The 24,908-nt window shown below is 37.4% G+C and overlaps 1 protein-coding gene across 2 annotated transcripts in view; it reads left to right on the top strand.

Annotated features, from left to right (window-relative positions):
* slc49a4 (solute carrier family 49 member 4) overlaps positions 1–24,908 on the top strand; it is a 48,009-nt gene that overhangs the window by 13,098 nt on the left and 10,003 nt on the right. The window contains exons 3-9 of one of the 2 annotated variants that reach the window (XM_058786488.1): positions 511–773; positions 3,045–3,174; positions 7,762–7,870; positions 13,196–13,263; positions 19,518–19,645; positions 20,203–20,295; positions 22,158–22,293. In XM_058786488.1, the coding sequence (XP_058642471.1) occupies positions 511–773; positions 3,045–3,174; positions 7,762–7,870; positions 13,196–13,263; positions 19,518–19,645; positions 20,203–20,288 (784 nt within the window). In that variant the 3' untranslated portion in view covers positions 20,289–20,295; positions 22,158–22,293. Of the gene's footprint in view, positions 1–510; positions 774–3,044; positions 3,175–7,761; positions 7,871–13,195; positions 13,264–19,517; positions 19,646–20,202; positions 20,296–22,157; positions 22,341–24,908 lie in introns of those variants that run through there. The other variant, XM_058786486.1, reaches the window with a different exon arrangement.

Below are 24,908 nucleotides of genomic sequence, written 5' to 3'. Positions count from 1 at the left end.
ACTCAGTCATCCTGTCTCACAGATAAAGCCCTTTTGTTTCCCCTCCTATCAAACGTCACCTCTGACAGATATGAAGGAGAGCATCAATTGGTGTTTAGAAACCAACAAAAAGGTGATTGCATTTAGACCAGTTTTTATATGAATAGTTAATTATTGCATGTTTGTCTTGTCTGACTTGTCTGCATGTATATAGGAATAAAATTATCATAGATACTTGAGCAGCCTTTTTTGACCACCCAAAACACCCTAGCAACTGCAAAGAACCTCTGAAAAGATTCACATCACTTTAACAGCCATATAACAATGCCCTGGAAAGCCAGCAACATTGTGCAACATAGCATTGGGATGGTGGTTTTACAGGAAAAGGCTCACTCGTGTTTTATTTACTTTTTAAAATGTTAAATATATATATATATATATATATATATATATATATATATATATATATATATATATATATATATATAGTTTGTCTTTCATTATAGTTTTTCCCCTTTTTCAAATCCACAGGATGATTCATGGAGGTCAACTTCTGAATGGTTTAGCTGGTCCTACCATTATGAGTGCCGGTCCTCTACTCTCTACTACTTGGTTTGCTCCTGATCAGAGAGCTACAGCCACCGCTATTGCATCACTTATCGGCTACTTGGGGTCAGCCTGTGCCTTTCTGATTGGTCCGTTGGCTGTCCCTGCACCCAATGGCACTGTGGGAAGCACCGTTTACTGGAACCAAAACCACATTGGAGACAGGATACAGTTTGTTCTTTACGCAGGTACGATATTGTCTGCTGACAATCCAGCAACAGCATTCATTCTGAATCAATATTAAATTATTTTAAGCATTTGCCATACAGAAAAGCAATCACAAGAAAGCCATCCATGGTGGCTCTCCAAATACCACAATCAAACGTCTTAACGTAGTTTGCGTTTACCTCACTATAAAGATTGCCTCACATTGTTCTGCTTAACTGATTCAGAAAATTAAAACATTTTGACAGAGAGAGAGAAATCTTGCCAATAATAGATTGATACTCTGCCTCGGTTTAAGTTGAAAGATGTTGCTGTTACTTTCGTACACAGGAAAGGCATCAATTTGCTAGTAGTTTAGAGGTCATTGCGACACTTACTGCGACATTGGGCATCAAGATGCAGCCACATGCACTGGATTTTGACACGCTCCTTTAAGACGATAAAGTTGAAGAGAAACAGTGATCTGTCCAGTCTAATAAAACCTTAGAGAAGGGCCAGGTCTTTAGAGATGGGTGGTGTAACAGTAGGGCTATATGCTGTGTGACAGTAAAATTTGTCAGCTGGCAGATATGTCACTGTACCATTTGCTGAACCAGATTTTAAACCATACTGAAGTAGTTCCTACTGATGCCACTGCACTGAGACCTATTTATTTTTTTATTTCCAAAAATAAGCATGCCACATGATTAATTCATATAAAAATCATTTTCATTTTCAAATCATAAAGGGATAGTTCACTCAAAAATGAAAATTCTGTCATTAATTATTCAACCTCATGTCGTTCTAAACCCGTACGATCTTCGGAACACTAATTAAGATATTTTTTATGCATTCTGAGAGCTCTCTGACCCTCCCATAGACAGCAATGTAATTAACACGATCAACATCCACAAACGTAGCAAGGAGATCGGTAAAATAATCCATGTGACATCAGGGGTTCAACCGTAATTTTACGAAGCTACGAGAATACTTTTTGTATGCAAAGAAAACGAAAATAACGACTTTATTTAACAATTCATCTCTTCCGTGTCACCCTAGTGCCATTTTGGAGAGTATCCACTGAACGTAAACAGCGTATGCTCTATGCGGATATGCTGTTTACGTCGTTTACGCTTTGATCTGAACGAAAACAGCACAGCTGATGCTCTAGGTCTAGGGTAATGTGGAGGAGACGAATTGTTGAATAAAGTCGATATTTTTGTTTTCTTTGCTTACAAAAAGTATTCTCGTAGCTTCATAAAATTACGGTTGAACCCCTGATGTCACATTGACTATTTTACCAATGTCCTTGCTACGTTTCTGTGCGTTGATTGTGGTAATATCCTTGCTGTCTTATGGAGGGTCAGAGAGCTCTCAGATTTCATCAAACATATCTTAATTTAGTGGATTCTTTAGTGAAAATAAAGTTAAAGCATTTATTTGTAGTAGAAATCCTTTGTAACATTATAAATGACTCAAAATGTCACTTTTGATCGAATTAATGTGTCCTTGCTGAAAGTATAAATTTTTTCATTAAATGTTACTGACCCCAAACCTTTGAGCAGTAATGTGTATCTTGATATTTACTATTTATTGCGATATAAAATTATTCATTTGTGATATAGAATTTTTATCATATCGCCCACCCGTACAAAAGCCTGCTTTATAAGACTGTATTTTATGACAGAAAAGGCAGATTTATAGAAACGATATTGTAAAAGTTAACTAGCTGAATAAAAATGGGATCTGTCCAAGGAAACTGCACTTATTTTATCATGTGGACAGCACCCAGGAGGGACGCAAAATTTAGGAACTCAACCTGAAGACTGTGCTGGCAGTGTCAGTGCATCCAGTTTTGAGATACTGTGTGCCAACAGGTTTTTTTTGTGTGTGTGTTTGGCTACAGCAATGCTCAATTATGTACTTGGTAGCACCGTCACAAATTCCAGCACTGGATGAGCACATTTGAAAGCAGGAGCTTTTTGTGGACTAGGGTTAATGAGCTGATCAGTTGTTTCATTGTGCATTTCCTCCCTCTACAGGATTGTAATAAATCTGCTAGATTCATGGTTAACTCTAGATTAATGTGAGCCATCTAATGACCGTTAATGATGTTGGTTTGGATACCACTCTCTCTCGCTCTCTCTCATTAATTTGAATTTAGTATCTGAAAATTGCAGTGAAATGCCAGACGCGTTAAGCTCTTTTTCTAATTAACAGAGATAGATTAAGTCTGAATCCGTAAAATCTTTGTGAGATTTGATGTTGACACCAAGGCTGCATGATAAATGTTGTGTATTTTTGTGAACTTGCAGAGGTTGGGATGATTGCAGCACTTTTCGTGGCTGTGCTGTTCTACTTCCCCTCCAGGCCGCCCATCCCTCCCAGCGTGGCAGCGGCTAGCCAACGTCTCAGCTATAGGAGCAGCATCTGCAGACTGCTGAGGTATAACGACAGTCCTCCCTTACCAGACTGCTCTAACTGTTTTGAACAGAAAATGAAACAACGGAGGTTAGGAAGTAGGAATAGTTCAATTGAAAATAAAAGTTCTCTTTAATGTAAATGAAAGAAAAAGAGAGATATCTAACATTTATTTTCCATACAACAAAAGTGGATGGTGATTGCAGTTGTCAAGCCACAAAAAGGATGGAAGAACCATAAAAGTTGTTCATATGGCTTAAGTTCTGTTTTTCTGTGTAAGGGAAACTCCACCCAAAAAGAATATTCTCTAATCATTTACTGGCCTTCATGTCATCCCAGATGTATATGACTTTCTTATTATCTGTAGAAGACAAACCGATTTTTAGGAAAATAATCAGTCTTCTAATATGAGTGGATGGGTCCCTCAAAGTTGACACTTCAAAAACTATACAAAACAAACACAAACGAAATCCATATAACCCCAGTTGATGAATATTAGCCCGCTGTCACTTTAAGAGCCGCATGGATCCAATTTACCGTTACACATGTATTGTCATTCTCAACTCTTTGCGTTAATTTATTACATAACCGGCAAGGGTTTACATGAATAATCACTATGCACCGCATTTTTACGAATTTTTGCGTGTATTTGACTGTTTAGGCACTAAAAGTTGACTGCATGTCCGTGTTCTGTTCCAATTCTGAGCACATAGTTCATAGGCGCAAGTTCTCTTTCACGCTTTTAAAAACATGAATAAATCTAATATACTTTAACTCAAGCACGTCCCATTTTGCAAAAGTCTCATTACATGATTTTACTGATTTGCACATGAAATTGGGCTTTTATGAAGGAGTGAAAGTGCACTGCTGGAAAGGGAGCGGAGCGGGGCGCAATAATCGTTTTTATCTCGATTATTGTATTTTCATAATCGTTGGGGGCCAAAATCGAAACTGAATTTCGATGAATTGCACAGCCCTAGAGCGAATAGATGATAACAAAAATCTCCTGTCCCTGTAAAATCCATGTGCAAGGATTTCAAACCTTGAAAAAACCTTAGCACAATACTTATTCTACTTCATTGGCATTCACAAGACATTTTGCATTGGGTACATGTGCACACGGACGCAACAATGGACATCTGTTATTGTATCTGTAAATTCCACATTCTGTCTCCCTGATCTCAGCACGGTCTCTTAAGTTTTATCGTTGCTTTTACAAAAGAGAATCTTAATGAACAGGGTCTTGTCATTCCGCCACTCACCATATGCTGCAGTTGTCATTTAATACACATCAAAGACAAGATCCTCTCCCTGCAGATTAATTACCAAGCCTTATGATGGCACATGCTGACCTTCCTTAATAAATAGAACATCTTGATCTGTACATTTAGTAACCCACTGAAGTCCACTAAGGTCAGTGTGACCACAGTGGCACATTTTTACAGCTACTCAGAATTCTCTTGATGTAGTCGCACCCGCAACGCTTGGGGTAGTGGTGATGTTCACAGATCAGAGGAAGCCAGCCCTGCTTTGAATGCATTCTCACATCAACACTAGAGGAGTTGGCTGAAATCTGTGAACTGGAAAAGACTGTTGAGCTTCCACTGTTGTAGAGAGTCTGCAGTTCGACCCCCTCCGAGGAACGCCAGAACTTTCCCACTCACAGAAGAGCTGAAAGCAAAAAGAAGAACAAACATGAATGGACGAAGTCACCCCATTGAGACTGTAATGCTGTCTGGAGTCCCACAGATAGGCAGAGTTCCAGTAGCCGTCTCACATTTGTATCTGAATGGAGGAGTGGATTGGTAGAGCTTTGTAAAACAGCTAGTCTACAGGGACAGTTAATTGGATACGGACAGGGGTCGTGCGATCATGATTGCATTTCACCTCCAGTCTCTGAACTCCCAAGTCCTTGGCTCACCTGACTTGGTGAAAGTTTTTTTTGAGCCTGGCTTGTTTGCTGCAGAGAGCATCATTATTTCATTGTTCCTTTATGGGAACCATTATCCAGCGTTTGATTACTGCACTAACAGTGATGATAGAATAGTATTAGTATTGATGGACTCTGTGTTAAAAATGGCCATGGCTTGCAAAATCTTCATCTTGAGGTATTAGATCCCAACATGGCCTGCCAAGGACAAATGGCACTTAGCTGATGATCCTTCTGGCTTGATGGCTGCCCCAAAATTTGTCAAAAGAAAGGGAAAAAAGGCTTTCTCATATCCCATAATCTAATTAAGCTCTTGGTGGGGGAAAAAAGTGCATAGATATCGATCTCCCCCAGCTGTGAGGTTAATGAAACGGGTACAGTTGGGAGAAAGGGTCCTCCGTCAACACCTTTTTTTGTGATTACCCTCTTCAAGACCACAGTAAAATTCACTGAAACCATGCTTGGCTTTCACACTTTCCTGTTAATAGACTGGATGTAGATGGTAGAAGTTCCTTCTCACCCAGTGCTTCATACCTGGAGGTAATTATGGGTAGTGTGACATGAAAAGTCAAATTTTCTACAAGTAACTATGGGTGCATTAATTTGATATCCGATTCATTTGTGAACTTATAATTAGCATCTTTGCCTGGTCACATTATTATAATTGCTTTTCTTTTTAAAGCAGCTTGTGTTCTTAGAATCTCAATCGACAGTGCAAAGACTGTTTTCGTGTGAAGTTTCCAAATCCAAAGCATCCAAAACATTAAAACATTGAAGCAATTCCTCAATTTGAAATGAAATCACAAAAAAGATCCAGAATTGCAATTTACATTTGCAATTTTGAAAGGAAGTACAATTTAAACCGAATTGAACTCCACAAAATGTACGTTCTACTTTCTGCAGTTCCAATTCAAGTTCCAGTTCAGCCTCCTGTTGGGTGTTGCAAATTCAATATAAATTTCATTGATTTAAAAGGAACCGATTCCTTAAATCTCAATTTTGTGGAAACCTGGAAAAGTCTAATACGTGCAGTTGCATCATCATGCCTTTACGGGGCAGTAAAAGTGATGATAGAATAGTATTAGTATTGATGGACTTGGTGCTAAAAATTGCCGTATCTTGCAAAATCTTCATTAGATTCCATCACCGCCTGGCAAAGGAAAAATGGCACTTAGCTGATGATACTTCTGGCACGATGGCTTCAAAAAAATCTGGGGCTGGAGGAGGGTGGTACAATCAAACAACTTCTTCCTTTCAATCGAATCAAGTGTGAGAGACTCAAATACCAAGAACCAAACTGCAACAAGTAAATTCCATACAACACACCGCTTCAAAAGATAAACAAAGCGTCTTTGGAGAGCCCTCGTGATTGGTTTCAGATGCTTTGTTGTTTTATGGGAAAACGTTTCCTCTTGGGTAAGTTGGGGAGACACTGTTTGGGACACTTGAGGGAAAATAGGTAGAGACGTGAGTGAGAAGGGTGGGTGATTGTAATTGGGTTGGGATTGATTGGAGGCCTGCCAGAAGCCACACATAAAGACTGATTCCACGAAGGGATTCTCGACCTGTTTCAGTCTTGACTACAGCAATCCTGCGTCTGGATAGATGCTCATAAAAATGCTAATGCATGAAGAAAAAACATCCCTCATTGCAAGGGATTTTTGTATCAGGGCAGGATTACCACAAAATTGACAGTACACTAAACCATGCACTGTGCTTGTATTAATGGTTGTATCTACACAGCAACTTTGTTGTTGCTTAGCTTCAAGAAGGATTTGTTGGCAAATAATGCTTGTTAGAGAGTCTCGTGGATAATGTTATTATAGAGTAAAAGTATTTTGGCTGTGCCCTACAGATATATGATTAATTTAAAAACATGCAGATACTGATATTATGCATAGCTTTGCCCAGTGGGTCAGTTAGATTTAATTAGATGTTCAAAACAATTCCTGCTTGGTTAAACTCTTGATATCAAGGTCTATATTACCTGAAGAAAGCTGTCTGTTAGCTTTGCATATTCTCAAAGGCAATTTTTCATTTGCTGCAGGACCTCAATAATTAAAAATAACCCCTAATCATTCTTTTCATCATAGCTTTATTTTTTAATTTAATGAATATGACATGATAAAATATTGACTAATGTAGTCAGTTTGACTCTTACTAAAATGGCAAATGAATTAGAATGTAAATTTCTTGTTCACTGGTGCATTTGCGTCATTTTGTTGTAATATTAATAAAGTTGTAATATTACATTGACCCTTTGCTTGATAATGTGCAGTGTTCTATATTTTGTTGAGGAAGCTAAATCCATGTAAGACAAAGCTCCGCTTCTGGGCATGTTTTTAATCTAGCATTATGCTTCCCTGATATCTGCTTTTGCTATAAGATTTATGTATTTTTTTGTATTCAGGAGACTTTTATCTGTCTGTCACTGGGCTGCAAGGTAGGATAAATGTTTGGTGACAGGCTGTAAGGTATAGGAAAGAAACTCCACAATCTTTGACTCTTTGTGAGATGCACGAGCTTTGATGTTCAGCTTCATGACAGCTCTGAAAGATCTGTTACTCTTTCAGAAATGGGCGTCATACAGTCAAAATGCAGCCTAGTGCCTTAAAGTGCTTTCATACTGTTCTATTGCGAAAAGTTTTCATCACTCCTCATCTTTGCTTTTGCTTTTTCAGCAACATGCGTTTCCTGATGATAGCACTCGCCTACTCCGTGCCCACAGGGGTTGTTGCCGGCTGGGCCGGAGTGTTGGACATGATTTTAACACCTGCTAAAGTCAGCCAGGTAAGACACATTCCATGTTCCATGCTGGGCCCATTTAGATGATACATTATAGGTAATTATAAGGTTTTCAGGAAAAGAATGATGTCTAGTTTATGCTTCGATGGTTAAATGTTTAATAAAACAATTGGATGTTATGAATTAATCCAAATATTGAAAGACCTGATTACTTTCACCCGTGTGTTTCAGTATGCTTTGATTCTGAAGTAAGTTGCATTTATCAGATGTGCAAATCACTTGCACCTTCTATGAGTTTAATTATGATTAAAATGAAATGTAATTTCCCTGGATTAAATGGTTATTGACTCATAATTAACCCTGGGAGTACAAACACACACACTGTATTGACTGGAAACTCTGAATGAAAAACTGTTTGCCTTTCTATACTTTCTCATTAAAAAGCTGGCAGGCCTGAATGGGTGGACTTTGAACTTCAAAACAAGCTGTTAAAAACATCTAATTATAGTTTTGAAAATCCAGAGCCATCCATATGAAGATAGCCCTCTCCACTCTTTCCCTCTCCAGACAGAGCTCATCAGAATCTAATCAAACATACATGCTCAAGACGCTTTTATTTGCATACTCACAAAAGTACTCCATCTTTGATGGGCCAACCACAGCTTAATGAGATGAGCTCTCCACCTCAGAGTTTCTGATTCTCCCCAGCCTCCTCACATTTGCATCTGAAATGTGAGAGTTATGGGCCAAAGCAATCATGTAACATTCTAGGCCCAGTTGAATTACGGGTTTGCAGAGACAAAGATGATGTCTTGTAGTTTCTTTTTCAGGTGAACTAGGTGGTCTTTTTAACTGGTTTTGGAAAGAAAACCATGCAAGTTGAAGATAGAAGGCCTTTTTCCCCAATATGTATCTGCTGCCACAGCCATCGTGAGACTAATTTGAATTTTCCGTCTTCTCATTCAAGTCTCAGTTCTTTTTTTAACAACAATTGAAAGCGTACGCCGCAAGCATTTCCTTCTCCCATTTTAATATTTCACTATTGTTGAGACACTTTTTTCCTAGTCATTTAAATTTGGTTGAAGAGAAATAAGTGTTATCAGACAAACTGAAATTATATATAGATTTCTAGGAGCCCATTGTGTAAAAAAAAAAATTGCTCACAAGACAGCAGTGTATTGATATTCCTCAGACATTCTGGTTGGGGATTTGTTCCAAACCCCAAACTCTCAACAATTAATTCAGCCTGGACCACTTCGGAAACCTGGCATTGAAAAACTAATTTTATAATTACTGCAGAAACTTTGTCACACAAGTTAACTTTGTTAATTTATGTATTCTGTATAACATTCATTCTAACTAACGTTCATTGCTTTTCTTAATACCTAATCCATTGGGACTTTTTTTTTTTAAAGTGTTAGCAATTTACTTTACTCTGAATGATTTCTCTGTTGTCTTTGATGGAAAGCAATGAAAAGCATCCAGTTGTGTATGAAATGTAATTTGCAAATGAGGTTAGAAGCCTTAGAAAGTTTATATTCTGAGGCTTTTATTTAAGTTATGTTTTGATCAGTGTCAGAAGTCAACAACAATACAAAATACGTTTCCACATTCGCACATGGAAATTTGCAAATGGAACGGTAGAACCCTGAGGCAGTAAGCATGTAGAGTTGTACAACAATAATTAGCATCATTTAAGTGCATGGTCCTCTGCTACATTAATCAGCCTTGTCTAATTGCCTCATTAATGGTGAATGGCCATTAAGCCTGCGCACAATGGCTGTGCACTGATTAGACCGACACCTTTTGCCCTTGGAAAGTCATCATTAAACAGAATATGCATTGCTGGGTTTGAGAAACATTAAAAATGACTGTTTTATCAGAGCTGCCTCAACTAGGGCTTGATTTTGTGGTGTGTGTGCAGAACTCTTTGGCCCTGATTAAAACTATAGGTGTAGCAGTGTGGTTTTCTGATTTAAAACCCATTTCAGTGAGTGATGCCATGTTTTTTGCCCGTGAGGTTTCCAGTGTACACATGTTAGTAAGCAAGGAGGCCTAGAATACCTGGAAAAAGTGTTAGCATTCCCAGAAGAATGTGGTTTGTGTGATATTAGTTTATACTGACACCAGATAATGTATGATGTTTTTGTTTGTTTGGGATGGATTTAGCATTGGTGCCTAGTTGGGCCTTGCCAGCCCTACATTTTCTATTGAATCTGTTTTATAATTTAGTTCAGTGTTATCAGATTCAGTGTTGTTATTAGTCTACTGGATCTCAAGTGATGACTAAAGCATTTCCTAAACTGTATAGACCACATGTAACATCATTTTAATAGGGGTATCCACCGTATCATTCTCCTCCTTGTCCTGAGTTCTAACAATTCCAGTGCACTATGCTGCATGACAGAGAAATTTGAATTTGAAATAATGGTTTGGACACGCATAAGTTACACTTTTGCCAAAGGAAATAGCATAGTGTATGATACCTCTTTCATTTCCTGGGGGAAATAGCAATGTTACAGCAGTAGACATAAATCACAGAATGGAAATAGTAATTAATACATCCAGGGGCACCGGAACCAGGGGGCCAAACATCTCTGCCACCCCCCACTCTCCCAAACTTTTAGCACACATCTCCATCGGCTGATATTAAATTATGTAGTCTACCTCTGTTGGCTCGCATTAAAAGCACATGATATATTACATTCTGATTATGTGCTATGATTTACTGTATGTTTAGCACTTGATGTTTATTTCAAATAGATAAAGATGTCTTTTACCCCTGCAGCACATGTATCCTCAGACCGTATAAATTCTTAGAGCAGCGGTGCCTTACTGCTGGTTATTGAGAATGTGCTTGCTCAGAGAGAAACATTGGCAGTGTTAAGTAGATGGTGAAATCTGAAAATGTGCAGTACTGAATCTCCACACAAAGTAAAATAAACATTACATTGAAGTTTGTGTATTATAGTAGAATGAAGCGGTCAAATAAATGTCACATGTTCTATTTTGCACAAATTGAGCAGCACACAAATCACACTTTACAAGACTGAACATACAGTGTGTTATTGACTAAATTGATGGAATTAATTGAAAATGATTTTTGATCATGCCTTGATTTTAAATTAATATTTCATTTAATCTCAGAGGTAAGCTCTACTACACATCCCAAAACAACATGGAATTTGTATATTAATTTGCATGATTCATGAATATTAATGAAGTACTGTGACACTCTGGCCTAGGAAGATTACCTAACAATGAGTAAAGTAATATTCATGAGCTCAAGGTTCTCTAAATAGTGACATTACAATCCACCCAAAGACATAATGAGATTCAGTTCAGGGTACAGTTGTACATCCTGATAGCCGCAGGTTGGAAGGACCTTAAGGAAATGTTCTTTTGTGGGATCAGTGTTTTGCTGAAGGTGCTTTCCTGTGCAGTGACAGTCCTGTGCAGTGGGTGAGAGATGTTTCTGGTGCTGGAGAGCTTAGCCAGCATTCTTCTCTCCATCCCCACCCCCAGGGAATAGAGGCTGATGCCCAGACAGAGCCAGCTTTTCTAATCGCTCTGTTAGCCTCGCTAGCTATCAAATCAGCCAAAACAAAGACTGATGCTGTTACTTTTTCCAACCAGAATTATTATTCTACTTCTGTGGTATGTTATAGAGCAGTTTATTCAATTTCTCTAATCTGAGTGGACAAGAGGGATGTGTGTTTGCTTTTCCAATGTGTTTTAGAACGTTTTTTGCTGGCTGAGAAGACATAAAAAAATGAGTTATAAAGCCATTATCTCACTCACAGTTAAGTTGTTTTTCTAAATACTTTTAACATTGCATCTTATCTATCTGTCTGTCTGTAAAATCAGTAAGTCAGTATAAGACTTATTTATTTTTCAGCAAGGATGCATTAAATTGATCAAAAGTGACAGTACAAAATAGTTTATAATGTTACAAAAGATTTATATTTTGAATAAATGTTCTTTTTTAACTTTCTATTCTATCAAAGAATTTTGAACAAAAGTATCACAGTTTCTGTAAAAATATATAGCTTTACAACTGTTTTCAACACTGATAATATGATAGATGATAGATGAAGAAATGTTTCTTGATAACCAAGTCAACAAATTAGAATGATTTCTAAATCATGTGATGCTGAAGACTGAGAATTATGCTGCGTTCATGCCATATCGTAATTACCGTAATTCCGAGATGACAACACATGATGCTCGGTGCTGTTCACATCCTCGGACTGGGGATTATCTGTTTCTATAGCGACAGTCAATAAAATGAACCCACGTGATAGAATGTTGAGAACAACAACAAAATATTAACAGTATGAACACGTACATAATGTTTTTTTATTATAGTACATTATAGTATCTATATATGCATCTATTAGCGGTCACGTTGTACAAGCAGGGTACAAGCAGAAAGCTCCCAGTTCACAAGTTGAAATGACGAGTTCTACGAGTACGTGAACGCTTTTTACAAGTTGATATCTCGTAATTAAGGTAATTATGATATTGCGTGAACGCACCTTTTAAACAGAAATAAATTACTTTTAAAAATATATAAAAATAGGTTGGCGCCGATGACCTTGTGGGCAGTGCGCCAATATGTGCTGTTGTGCTTCGGGTGTCCCGAGTTCGAGTCCTAACTCGCGGACCTTTCCCGATCTCACCATCTTCGCTGTTTTTCTAATAGACTGTATTGTCTTTAAAACATTCTGACTTTAATCTTTTAATCTAAACTATTTTAAACTGAAAACTGTTTCAAACTGAAAACCGACAAACTTTTAAAACTTTTGTAGACTTTTAAAAATTCTGGCCGGGCTTTCTCAAGCCAACTTCAAAGTTGGTCTCGACAAACTTTTTTTTTTATCTGGTTTTAACTTGTAATAATATTTCATATAATATTTTCTATTTTCAATATTATTTTCTAACTGTATTTTTAATCAAATAATTGCAGCCTTTGTTAGCATAAGAGACTTCTTTCATAAACATTAAAAAAAATACCAATCCAAAACTTTTGAACAGTAGTGTGTTAAAAAAACAAATACTAAGTTTAAACAAAATTTCATTTAGTCCTCATAGAGAAACTTGTTTTGTTCTTCCTGCTTTTATCAATACTGTGGTTGACCTCAGCCATGCCTGATATAGACCATCTGTTTTATGAAGTCTGCTGTTGAACCAGACTGTTCATCAAAGACATGTTCGTGGACAGCATGATGTCTGGCAGTTTATTCTTCTCTCTGATCGACACCTGCAGACGCCCCTGGCTCACTATCCATCTAGCTGCTCCACAAGTGATGTCCAGCATTACAAGCAGCGAATAATCTCAGCTGATCGAACCTTTCTCTGCTCTCACAGGTGGACGCGGGCTGGATCGGGTTCTGGTCCCTAGTTGGAGGCTGTGTGTTTGGTGTGGCCATGGCAAGGTGAGTAATGGCCCAATGCATGAGAAATGATGGTGGTGTTGTCATACATTAGCATTTGTTATCATTTACTTTACACGTATTGTCCAGTGGCATGAAAACCAAAAGCAGCAGACCCACACATCAGCATGCCTTCCTTCTCAAAGAAACCAGGGCTCAGTTTTATTGGCTTAGTTTAGTAAGGTCGAATCGTGAGGGTTTTTTAGCAGTGGTGCTTTAAAGGGGCTGAATTTAGAGATTTTTTATTTTTATTTTTTTAACTTCTTTGGGAGCAGTTTAGCATGCTGACAGCGTCTTGGGACTGTCAGCATCCTAAATCTCCCTCTAAATTCATCCTCTTTAAAGCACCGCAGTTACAGCCATCAAAGCATCGCTTTTGTAACAAATTGACTACCTTCAACAAAACATTTCTAAACAAATATCGTTGAACTCTATATTTTAATTGTTGATCTGCATTCACGCTGGCATCTATAGCCATTGCGTTGTCTCAGTGGGTTCAATAGGTGTTAAAAATAGTTTTTAACTTTTTAAAAAAGCATCTCAAGATCACTGTGTTCTGTTCTGCGTTCCGTTTTACAACACAAGCAGAAATTCTGCATGAGCGCACCTTTACGGGTCTGAACGCCGTCAAAGAATTAACGGCAACGAAAGCAGACTGTGGTGTCGCCTCACATTACCTGCATCTGACTACAACCAACAACCAATGAGCACGTACATTCTGCGCATACGTGAGAAGAATTAACTCTCCATTACTCCAAAATCATCCCAGATGAGATGCAGATAATGCGTGTGCCCTCTGTGTGCCCTCTTGACTTTTTGCCGATCAAATGTTTGCTTGCTTTCGTCACTTCTATTTTTCCAGTTGTGCACTCGTTCACTAAGCTGAACAGCCAATCAGAGTGGTCACTCTCATGATGCGCTACGGGCGTCCCAAGTTCAAATCCCAGCTCGAGGACCTTTCCCGATCGCGCCCCCTTCTCTTTCCCACTTCACTTCCTGTCTCCTCTACATTGTCCTATACTAATAAGGTCAAAAAAAAAAAAAAGCCATAAAAGTGTCTGATCGGTGTCTGGAAGACACAACCCCAATCCAGTGCAATGATGCAAGGCTAACTAAAGACTAACTAGTCATTCAGGCAGCACACTACTCAATTTTTAAAAAATATGTAGTTTTGAACATGCCTGAACTGTCGCTCTGCTGTTATAAATAATAAAATTAGTCTCCCACACTTTTTTGGAAGATAATCATTATATTTTTTGGTTTTGTTTGACAGTCGCGCGAAGGAGCTGGTAAAGTTATTACTTTTTTGAGACCAGCACTGGAACTCTATAGGAGTGGGCTGAATGGCAGGTGGTCATCCTACAGTGGCTACCAACTTCCACTTTACAGTAAATCAATTAGGGCAAACATCACATAAAATAATGCATATTCATGATATAACCCATGCCAGGCACAGTTTTTGTGCCGAGCCACTGACAGAAAGAAAAACTTCCTGAGGAGAGAAGATACGAACTACAGAAGAAAATATGCATTTTTATATATTTATACTTGTCACAACAGTGTTTTAGGCCTAATTATTAAAGTTTCATGACAAAAATGCTGGAATGCTGACGGTACTAGAAACTTTCTAAGGTGTTTTTTATTTAGTTTTTAAATGGTCTCATATGAGTGTATCCGTGGCAGCTAGGCATATAAACCAGTGTCAAACTTGTGTCATACTTTTCAGGTTGCTCATGCTCCTGCTGGAAAGACATTTTTGTCTCTGTTAGGCTTTTTTTCCCAGGCTGTTTTGGATCCTCCCAGATCCCAAAGCTAATTTATTCTCTTCCTGCTAATTTATTAAAATCAGCTTTTGTTATGAACAGTGGGTGAAAATGCTAATGAAATGGTCACGTCGCTCAGACTGATTAAGACACTGGCGTAGAGAAGAGAGAAAGAGCAAACTGTTGTCTGCAAAAAACAAGAGATTTGTCTGCCCCTGATGACTAAATGTTTGCAGAAGGGCCCCAATCAGCACATCCAGACAGGTTCTGCATTTTGAAAACCTTTTAATTAGGCAAACTCTGCATTCAATCAATTGTCACATTGCTGCATTGGATTTTGGGTTGGTACTAGCAATGCCGTTAAGATAGGGAGGTACAAAGAGGGTTAAAACATCAATGAAAACCTGTGATCTGCCTTAGTTGTGTGTGTTATTCAAATGAGTTGTGAGCTACAAGCCGAATGGGGATTCATAAAGCTGATTAAAGAATGCACACCCCGCCGGTTGCTTTGGCACTTTTTACGTATTTGCTTTTTTCTCACTTCGGCTGTTCATTTGGGACAGGTTGCAGAGAGAAGCAACAGATGCCCCACTAAGTCTCCACGGCAGCCTGGTCCTATTAGTGGTCGTTTGGCGAGTGATCTTTCATTAATGGGCCCCTGTGAGTTACGGGGTCCAGCGCCCTCCCTGTGCCACGAATCGTGCAGCAAATGCGTTAACATGAGTTATTATATGCCACCAGCTCTCCGCCGCAGAGCACAGCCCTTTGGGTCAAGTCCATGCTTTAGAAAAATGGATGCATTAAAATTGAGCTGCAGGGGTGATGGCTGCACATTCTAATTGATGCGATTCCAGAGGCGGATATAATAGCCGCAAGTCCTCGTCAAAGATTCGTCCTCGTTCACCATTACGATGGAGTTATACAAGACGGGTGAATCATAAGAGGCTGTCTCTGCAGGTCAATTAATGGTTTGTGGTGTGAGGTATGCTGAGCAGTTGGGCAAACACTGGGATGCCTGACAAACCACCAGACTTTAATTGTCAGACAGCAGTCGGGAGGTAGGGGTGACATTGCTTTTTGAATGCAGAAGGCACTGGCATTGTGGGGTCATGAAAGTGTGATTGACAGCCGATTAAAGTGAATGCTTGAAATTTAAAGGGATAGTTCACCCAAAAATGAAAATTCTGTTCATTATTTATGTTGTTGCAACATTTGACATGTATTTCAAACCATGTGACTACTTTCATGGAACACAAAAGGGGAAATTTTGAAGAATGTCCTAACTGCTGTTTTCTGTATAATAAATGTGAATGGGAGTCTGTGCTGTCAAACTCCAAAAATCTGTATCTGTAGATCTGTAAATATTTATATACATTTGTCTTTTATGCGCACAAAACAAATGAATGGCTTTAGAACACTTGAAATGTAACCTTTAAGTCATATGGGTCATTTTTATTATACTTCTATGGTGCTTTTTGGCATTTTTGAAGCCTGATTTAGTCTGGTGAATGTTCACGACGAGTGCTATACATTATTACATTATTTGCGAATTGTAGTCTATTACCAATTCCTAATTGCATGACAAAAATTGTAATTAGTAATGTAATCCATTACATTGCACTTTTCAGGTAATATAATCAGACTTTTTTTTTTTTGATTACTTTTGACCTAACTTGTTTATCACATTGATTTAAATAGGATAATCTTATTGATATAAAAATACAAAGAAAAAGAAAATATATTGCATTTGTTATTAAAACATGAAGAGCATTAAGCATTATATTATGTCAAAGTTTCCCAAACTGGGGTTTGTTAATGAAAAGCTAATAATTAATTAAATTTTAAAAATGTAGTGCTGTCTAACGATTAATCACAGTTAATCGCATTAAAAATAAAAGTTTGTGTTTATGCAATACACGCGTGGTCAGAATTGTTGGTACCCTTGGTAAATATGATCCAAGAAGGCTGTGTAAATCTGCATTGTTAATCCTTTTGATCTATTATTTAAATAATTCACAAAAGTCTAATCTTTCATTGGAGAATAAGAATTTAAAATGGGCGGAAATATCATTATGAAATAAATGTTTTTCTCTAATACACATTGGACACAATTAACGGTACCCTTTTATTCAATACTTTTTGAAACCTCCATTTGCCAAAATAGTATAGGAGTTTTCTCCTATAATGCCTGACGAGGTTAGAGAACACCTGACGAGATCAGAGACCATTCCTTCATCCAGAATCACTCCAGACCCTTTAGATTCCCAGCTACATGTTGGTGGTGCTTCTCTTCAGTTCACCCCACTCATTATCTATAAGGTTCAGGTCAGAGGACAGGAATGGCCATAGCAGAAGCTTGGTTTTGTGCCCAGTGACCCATTTTTGTGTTGTTTTAAGTTTTGTTTTTGGATTATTGTCTGGTTGAAAGATCCAAACATGGCCCATTATAAGATTTCTAACAGAGGCAGTCACTTATCGATTTTTTTTTTTTTTTTTTTTTTATCTGTTGGTAATTTGATGGAATCAGTGATACCATGTGTCTAAACAAGATGTCCAGGACCTCCAGCAGAAATATAGGCCCACAACATAAAAAATACAGCAGTATATTTCATTGTACACATGGGGTACTTTTTATCCCTGTGTTCAACAAACCCATCATGAGTGTTTGCTGCTAAAAAAGTTTCATCTGACCATAGAAGCCAGTCCCATTTGAAGTTCCAGTCGTGTCTGACAACTGAATATGCTGGAGATTGTTTTTTGGTAAAAGCATTTTTATTTATTTTTTCTTGAAGCCCTCCCAAACAACATGTGGTGATGTAGGTGCTGTTTGCTAACTTTTACTTTAAAGGTTTTCTGACCCTGAAATCAACCTCTTTCTGCAATTCTCCAGCTGTTCCTTGAAGAGTCTTTGGCCACTCAAACTCTCCTTCTCAGCGTGCCTTAGGACAATATAGACACATGTCCTCTTCCAGGCAGATTCATAGCATTTTCGGTTGATTGGAAATTCTTAATTATTGCTCTGATGGTGGAAATGGGAATTTTCACTGCTCTAGCTCTTTTCTTAAAGCCACTTCACTAATTTGTGAAGCTCAATTATCTTTTGCTGCACATCAGAAATATATTCTTTGGTTTTTGTCATTGTGATTGATGATTAAGGGAATTTGGCCTTTGTTTTCCCTCCTATTTATGTTTCTGTGAAACAGGAAGCCATGGCTGGATAATGTCATGTTCATAATCAAGCTGATGTGCTCAAATTTGTGAATATGAATGGGAATATATTTCAGATAATAATTTCTAGGGGTACCAGTAATTGTGTCCAACATGTATTTGAGAAAAAAAACATTTATTTCATGATGATATTTCCCCCCATTTGAAATTCTTATTCTCCAATGAAAGCTTAGATTTTTTTATTATTTTTTTTTATAAAAGATCAAAAGGATTAACAATGCACATTTATTTTCACAGCCGCCTTTGATCATATTTACCAAGGATACCAACAATTCTGACCACGTGTGTGTGTGTTTGTGCTGTGTATATTTATGTGTGTGTATATTTATTTTATATATTATTTAATATATATATATTACACATACATACATACATACATACATACATACATGCATACACACATACATATGTGATTAATCGTTTGACAGCACAAAAAAAAAGTAAAATTAAAAATAAATATTTTTAAATGACAAGTCAAAATTAAAAAAAGAATAAAAATATGAAATATTATACCTGTTAACCTGCATGTCATGTGACCATGTGAATAGTATGTAATCAATAAAAAAATCAACAAGTATTTTAAAATGTAATATAATCTAATTACAATTACATGTAATCAGTTACTACCCAGCATTGTTCATAACCTGATAACTTTCTCCATTAGTGTTCACCAAATATAGAAACTCACAAACATGGGGGCGAGTAAATGATGACAGAACTTTCATTTTGAGGTGAATAATTACTTTATATTGCATTAAAAGCCCATAAGCCATCATTAATGATGAGTCTTGCAACCTCGGCACATCAAATAACAGCTAACTCCTCCATAAAGTGTTTTTATGATGGCTTTCATCTCTTTTGTAAAGAAAGGTGATGAAGAACATGCCCCAGAGATATTGCTATGTATCTCCATCATGTTAGAGGTGCTAAAATGTGTCTGATGAGAGGAAACGGTGTGGAGAACTTTGTCAGAAATGATAAAGTTAGTGTGGATCAAATATACAAGACTATGTGAGGATTTGTTTTGAGTCATCTCCAGTAGGCAAGTCTTTGAGGGACAAGGTTTTCCGCATGCGTCTCTGACGTGGGTGCCAAAAATAACATCTGTGAAAAAGTTTCACCTGCGCCTGCCTGTAATTTGCTTCCTCTGTACTTTTTTTTTTTTTTTTTTTTTTTGTCTTGTTCTGCCACCTTTGAGCTATAACTCGAGATTCAAGTTTCTCTCTCCTCCTCCTCCTATCTTTTGTTTTCTGTTTTTGCCCTCAGGTTTGCTGACTATATTCGAGGAATGCTGAAACTAATTTTGGTGCTGATGTTTGCCGGAGCATCCTTGGCGGCCACCTGGTTCACTCTCACCTGCCTGACCAGGCTTACTCACCTGCCCTCCACTAAAGGTATACTGTGCTGAAAAGGGCAGTATGTTCTGCCTTGTGCACATCTACAAAACTGTCGCCCCGCAGGGAGTCTGGTAGGCGAACACTGGCATAGGCAAGCTGCAATTGTATCGGTGAGAGGGAGCCAGAGGAACTCATTAAGTCCAGATCAGTGAAGGGAAAAGGTAGCGGGGCTCTAGAGAAGCCAGCCTGAAACAAACATATGCCCTATAGATCAGCCAGCTCAAATATTACCATCAATTATCATTTTATGGTTGGCACCTGACTTTTTTTATCTGCTGTCTCCCAGAATTCCTGGCAGACCGAGCTCATAGGCTCATGGGCCATCACTCCATCTGGCAAGATTTTATCGCGCACATTGCCATCCGTGGCTTTCCATGCCTCTTGCAATTCATCTTTCATGCTAATGAACACAAGGCTATGTTGTGGCAACATCAATTCATCAGAATCTATTCTAGCTGGAATCGTTATGCAAGGAATAATTGACTATGGACCTTTGTCTACCATGTCCATGTAATTTAACAGTGCCGTTGTCATTTCCTTCACTTATACTATAGTTACCACATGGATACCAGTGCTTCCTTACATCCGGTGTATCAAATTAACTCCTGTCACGAGCCAAATGTGGGTATTTTTTCCATAGTGATGAGGTAATTTTGCTTTTCTTCCCGTCACTGCGACCTGTAAGATTTTTCTGAATGAATTTCAGCAAGACATGCCGTTGCTTAGAAGCAACAATGCATGCTTGAATAAACCCATTTGATTGTAAATGTAACCACAGTGCAAGTGTTCCTAGAACACACGTAAAGAGTCTTCATGCTTTATTGCTTCATTTCAGTAGGTTGCAGAGCAGTTTGAAAAAGATTTGTCTTGTATCTGAATGTTGTAAATATTATTCAAATAATAATATTCATTATATAACAGTACGTAAGGAATAATTGACAGTGACTTACATTGTGGCCACATTACTACCTTGACTGTGTGGTGCCTTTGTTAGTTCTTTCACTTATACCATGATTACCACATATATGTAAGACATTTTTCTGGATTTGTGTTTAGAACTAAATTACATTTAAAAGTTGGGCATCGTTATGAACTTTTTATGTTTTTGAAAGCGTTTGATGCTTTTATTCACCATGGTTGCATTAAATTGGTAAAAAATTACACACATTTTTAAGTAGGGGAACTAATTCTTAATAGTATTTTTGATCAAATAAATGCAGCCTTGGTGAGCATAAGAGACATCTTTCAAAAAATAAAAAAATCTTACTGAACATAGTGTGCTTTAAAGCAATTTTTAATGTTTCAAATGACTATTTTTAAATAATTGCAATATTTAAGGTGACGTTTTAATGCAACATTTCCCATAGGTTCCCATAAGTCTTATTCACATAGGAACCCAACACCTCAAGTGTTGAGTAATTCATCTATAAAACAGTTTTCGGTCACACTTTATATTAGGTGGCCTTAACTACTATGTACTTGCATCAAAAAATAATTACAATGTACTTATTGTGGTCATATTGTATTGCAAAACACTTTTGCTGCTACTGAGGTGGGATATGGGTAAGGTTAGGGACAGGATTGGTGGTATGGGTAGGTTTAAGAGTGGGTTAAGGTGTAAGGGATGGGTCAACAGTGTAATTATAAATGTAATTACAGAAATTAATTACAGATGTAACTACATATAGGTATTTTTCAAAATATAAGTACAATGTAAAAACATGTATGTACACAGTAAGTGCATTGTACCAAATGATTAATTGAAATGTAAGTACACAGTAGTTAAGGCCACCTAATATAAAGTGGGACCCAGTTTTCTTATTTACTGTACAGTCTTTTTTTTTTTTTTTTTTCTTTTTTTTTTGTGCCCATTTTTGAAACTACTGTTTGCCCAATACTTTCAATGACACAGCTGAGGGATCTGTTTCTCAAACTGGAGACTCTGTGCTTGTCCTCTTCTTGTTGTGCATTGGGCTGTCCATTTATCTCTCTGCCCTGGTTAGAACCAGTTTGCGATGTTCTTTTAAAACTGAACTGCACATTCACACGTGGAACAGCTTCTCATGATTTAAAATGTCAATAGACTCATGAGTTTCTAAAGTAGGGTGTTTCTTTTTGGCAATTTTTTAAATAAAATTGAATTTTGGAAATAAATGTGTATTTAATACTGAAAAAAAAAAACATTGTCTTTCCAACATTTGCAAAAAAATTAAAAATGCAATTTCCACACTTCATTAAACTCTGAGCTGTGCTAAGATAAAAAGAAAGGTTTTTGTAGTACCAACTTGGCACATAATAATCATTACTTAAGAATGAGGTGTAACAGTGTTTTCTTAGTCGATTAGAGTAATATCCGCTGAAATAGGGTTTGCCAGCACAGGAAAATTGAGTTAGAAAGCCTTTCCCCCTCAAATACTCATTTGCAAGGTTGTCTTTTCTTTTCTGTGTAAAGGAGGTATTCTAGAAATGTATTTGAGATACAGCCCTCTCTCTCTCTCTGCTCCTTTAGCCACTCTCTACACCTCCTGCATCCTGGTGGGCATCTTCATCAACAGCAGTGTGCCCATCTTCTTGGAGCTGTTCATTGAGACTGTTTACCCTGTTCCTGAGGGCATCACCTGCGGAGTGGTCACCTTCCTCAGCAACCTCTTCACTGGACTTTTGCTGTTTTGCCTCACCTTTTACTTTACAGGTACCTTGATATTTTAACTCTTGACAGGCATGGCAGGATTTACAGCAAAGAAAACTAAGCTTTCCCTCAGCCTAAACAAACAGGAACACAGGAACAGATATAGACTTACACTTAGTCAATGTCATTGTCCCAATGTCATTGTCCTTCTCCTGAATGATGATTAACTTTCAGTGTAGGGATGTTCGCATGAAAAAAATGTGCAGGGTGATTGACTCGTCTGCCCTGTCTTGCAGTGTAAATAGTAGCTTCAAGCTGAATATTCATGAGTCACTTCTGACAGGTGTCACTGGATTGACAGGTAGTCCGTGATGGTTTTAATTCTAGCTCTTGCTGTTGGTGGACAACACCTTTTCCTTTCAAAAACAGCATATCACAAGGCCTTGTGTTTTGATGTATACACATACATAATATATACACACAAATAACACACATGATTTTAATAATTATTAATAATGTTCTATGTTGCGAATGGGTGAAATCTCCCAAAACCTGTCCAGTAAAAATCACATTTCACTCCAAAAGGAAAAAAAATAAATGCTTAAAAAAATGTAATCTATTTAAGTTGGATAATTAAGCACATTTATCCTACAGTTCTTCATAATAGGCCTGGTATTGTTTTTTTTGTTTTTTTATGATTCTTATTACTGTAACACAATATAGTTTTACTGTAAAAATCTTATTATTTTAAATTATTGTTAAAAAATTTAAATTAATTTAAAATTAATTTGTAAATTAAAGGTAGTAAAAAGTATTATTTAAAATAAATAAAGTAATATAAAAACATCTTTTTAAACTCTGTTTTTATGCATTATATTAATGAGAATTGGGGGTTTAATAACATCATAATATTAAGAGTCCTAATAGCAGACTTTCTTTGCTTTATGCTTTATAGACGTGCATTAAACCCGAGCCAAATATAGGAACCAGAATGCAATGCAAATTAAATTTTTATTTTTTTTTACTTTTAAACTTTTAGCAACCATCTAACCAATACTAAGAACATCATAGAAACAGCCTAGAGCATCTCTAAAACTTCATAGCTATGCCTGGCAAACCACCCACAACACTTGTGGGTGCAGGCAAGCACCATTCACATTTTCTTCAAAAATTAGCATATGTTATAAATTATGGAGCTGTCAACCTCTGTTCACGCTGACCGCTGTCAAGTCCAGATCCCCGCTGTGATACACTCATATCCCCATTCTGTCATTGGCCTTGACTGACCGGCTGACGGGTGTCTATTTTATGAGCAGGCAGGTTGCTGGATGGCTCCCAGGCTGTGAAAACTCCTCAGTCTTCCTGCTGATCCCTGGAGAAGATTAAATTGAGATGAGTGAGCTTAACTGGCTCATCCTTTCAAATCTGATTGGGTTATCGGTCCCAAATGAAGCCATGAGATTCGTTCTGCCTTTGTGTGGCTGTCAGAGCAGCAGTGGCCCGCCAACACCATGCCACAGCTGAAAATAACGTTGAAACAATGAGGTCTCTATATATAGAAGGTTATTGCGTTGGCATTGCTATTGAGTTTTGAACACTTTGTTTCGGTTTAGGCCAACCGGTGAGTAGGCGCTGAAGAGATGATGGATGGATTTCTGTTTGTTTCATCAGAACCATCCTGCAACCTCTTGCTGTTTCCACTGGCAGAAAGCCCTTCTCGACATAATAAGCTCTCTGTTAACTAAACTGCACAAAATCCACCTCTTAAAGGTGTAGTTCCACTTAAAATTCGACACCTAGGGAAACAAATAACATTTTATGTAGATATATACTGTTCTCTCACATAATATAAGTACTATAACCCTTTGCACAGCCACTGATGTTATTTTTTCTATCCTATTCTGCTGTTTTCATTGACATTTTCCATGTTCATTGGCTAGTTCTTGGAAGGAACAACCTAACTGTGAGTTTCTATCTAGTGGACCCAAAAGTTAGTGCAGTCAATTCTAGGCAAAGGCACAGATGACGCAAATGCGCAAGAGGTAAACCTGAAGCATATTTTTTTCTCAAGGGCACTTACACATTAGGGAAAGCTCTGACTCATCGTTCTAATCATGAAGACAAAAACATATTTCCTATCCTAAGTTATATGGACATTTGAGAGTTTGGGTCAGTAAGATTTCTTGAAAGAAAGTAATGCTTTTATTCCACAAAGATGCACTAAAGTGACAATATAGTAATTTATAATTTTACAAAAAAACAATAATTGCTGTTCTTTTGAACTTTTTTTTCCATCAAAGAATCCTGAAAATAAACATCTCCTGGTTTCCCCAAAACATATTAAGCAGCACAAGACTTTTTATCATTGGTTGAAATGTTTCTTGAGCTGCATATCAGTATATTAGAATGATTTCTGAAGGACTGGAGTAATGGCTGCTGAAAATTCAGCTTTCAGCCATCACAGAAATAAATCACATGTAAAAATATATTAAAATAAATTTTAAAAAGCTATTTTAAGTTGTAGTAGTATTTTATAATGTCACTGTTTTGCTGTATTTTTGATCAAATAAATGCAGCCTTGGTGAGCATAAGAGACTTCTTTCAAAATCATTTAAAAAATCCTACAGACCA

Source organism: Onychostoma macrolepis, chromosome 09 (assembly GCF_012432095.1).
Source record: "Onychostoma macrolepis isolate SWU-2019 chromosome 09, ASM1243209v1, whole genome shotgun sequence".
NCBI classification, from domain to species: domain Eukaryota; kingdom Metazoa; phylum Chordata; class Actinopteri; order Cypriniformes; family Cyprinidae; genus Onychostoma; species Onychostoma macrolepis.
The sequence above is the reverse complement of the archived record's forward strand: the minus strand, read 5'-3'. Positions and strand labels throughout refer to the sequence as shown.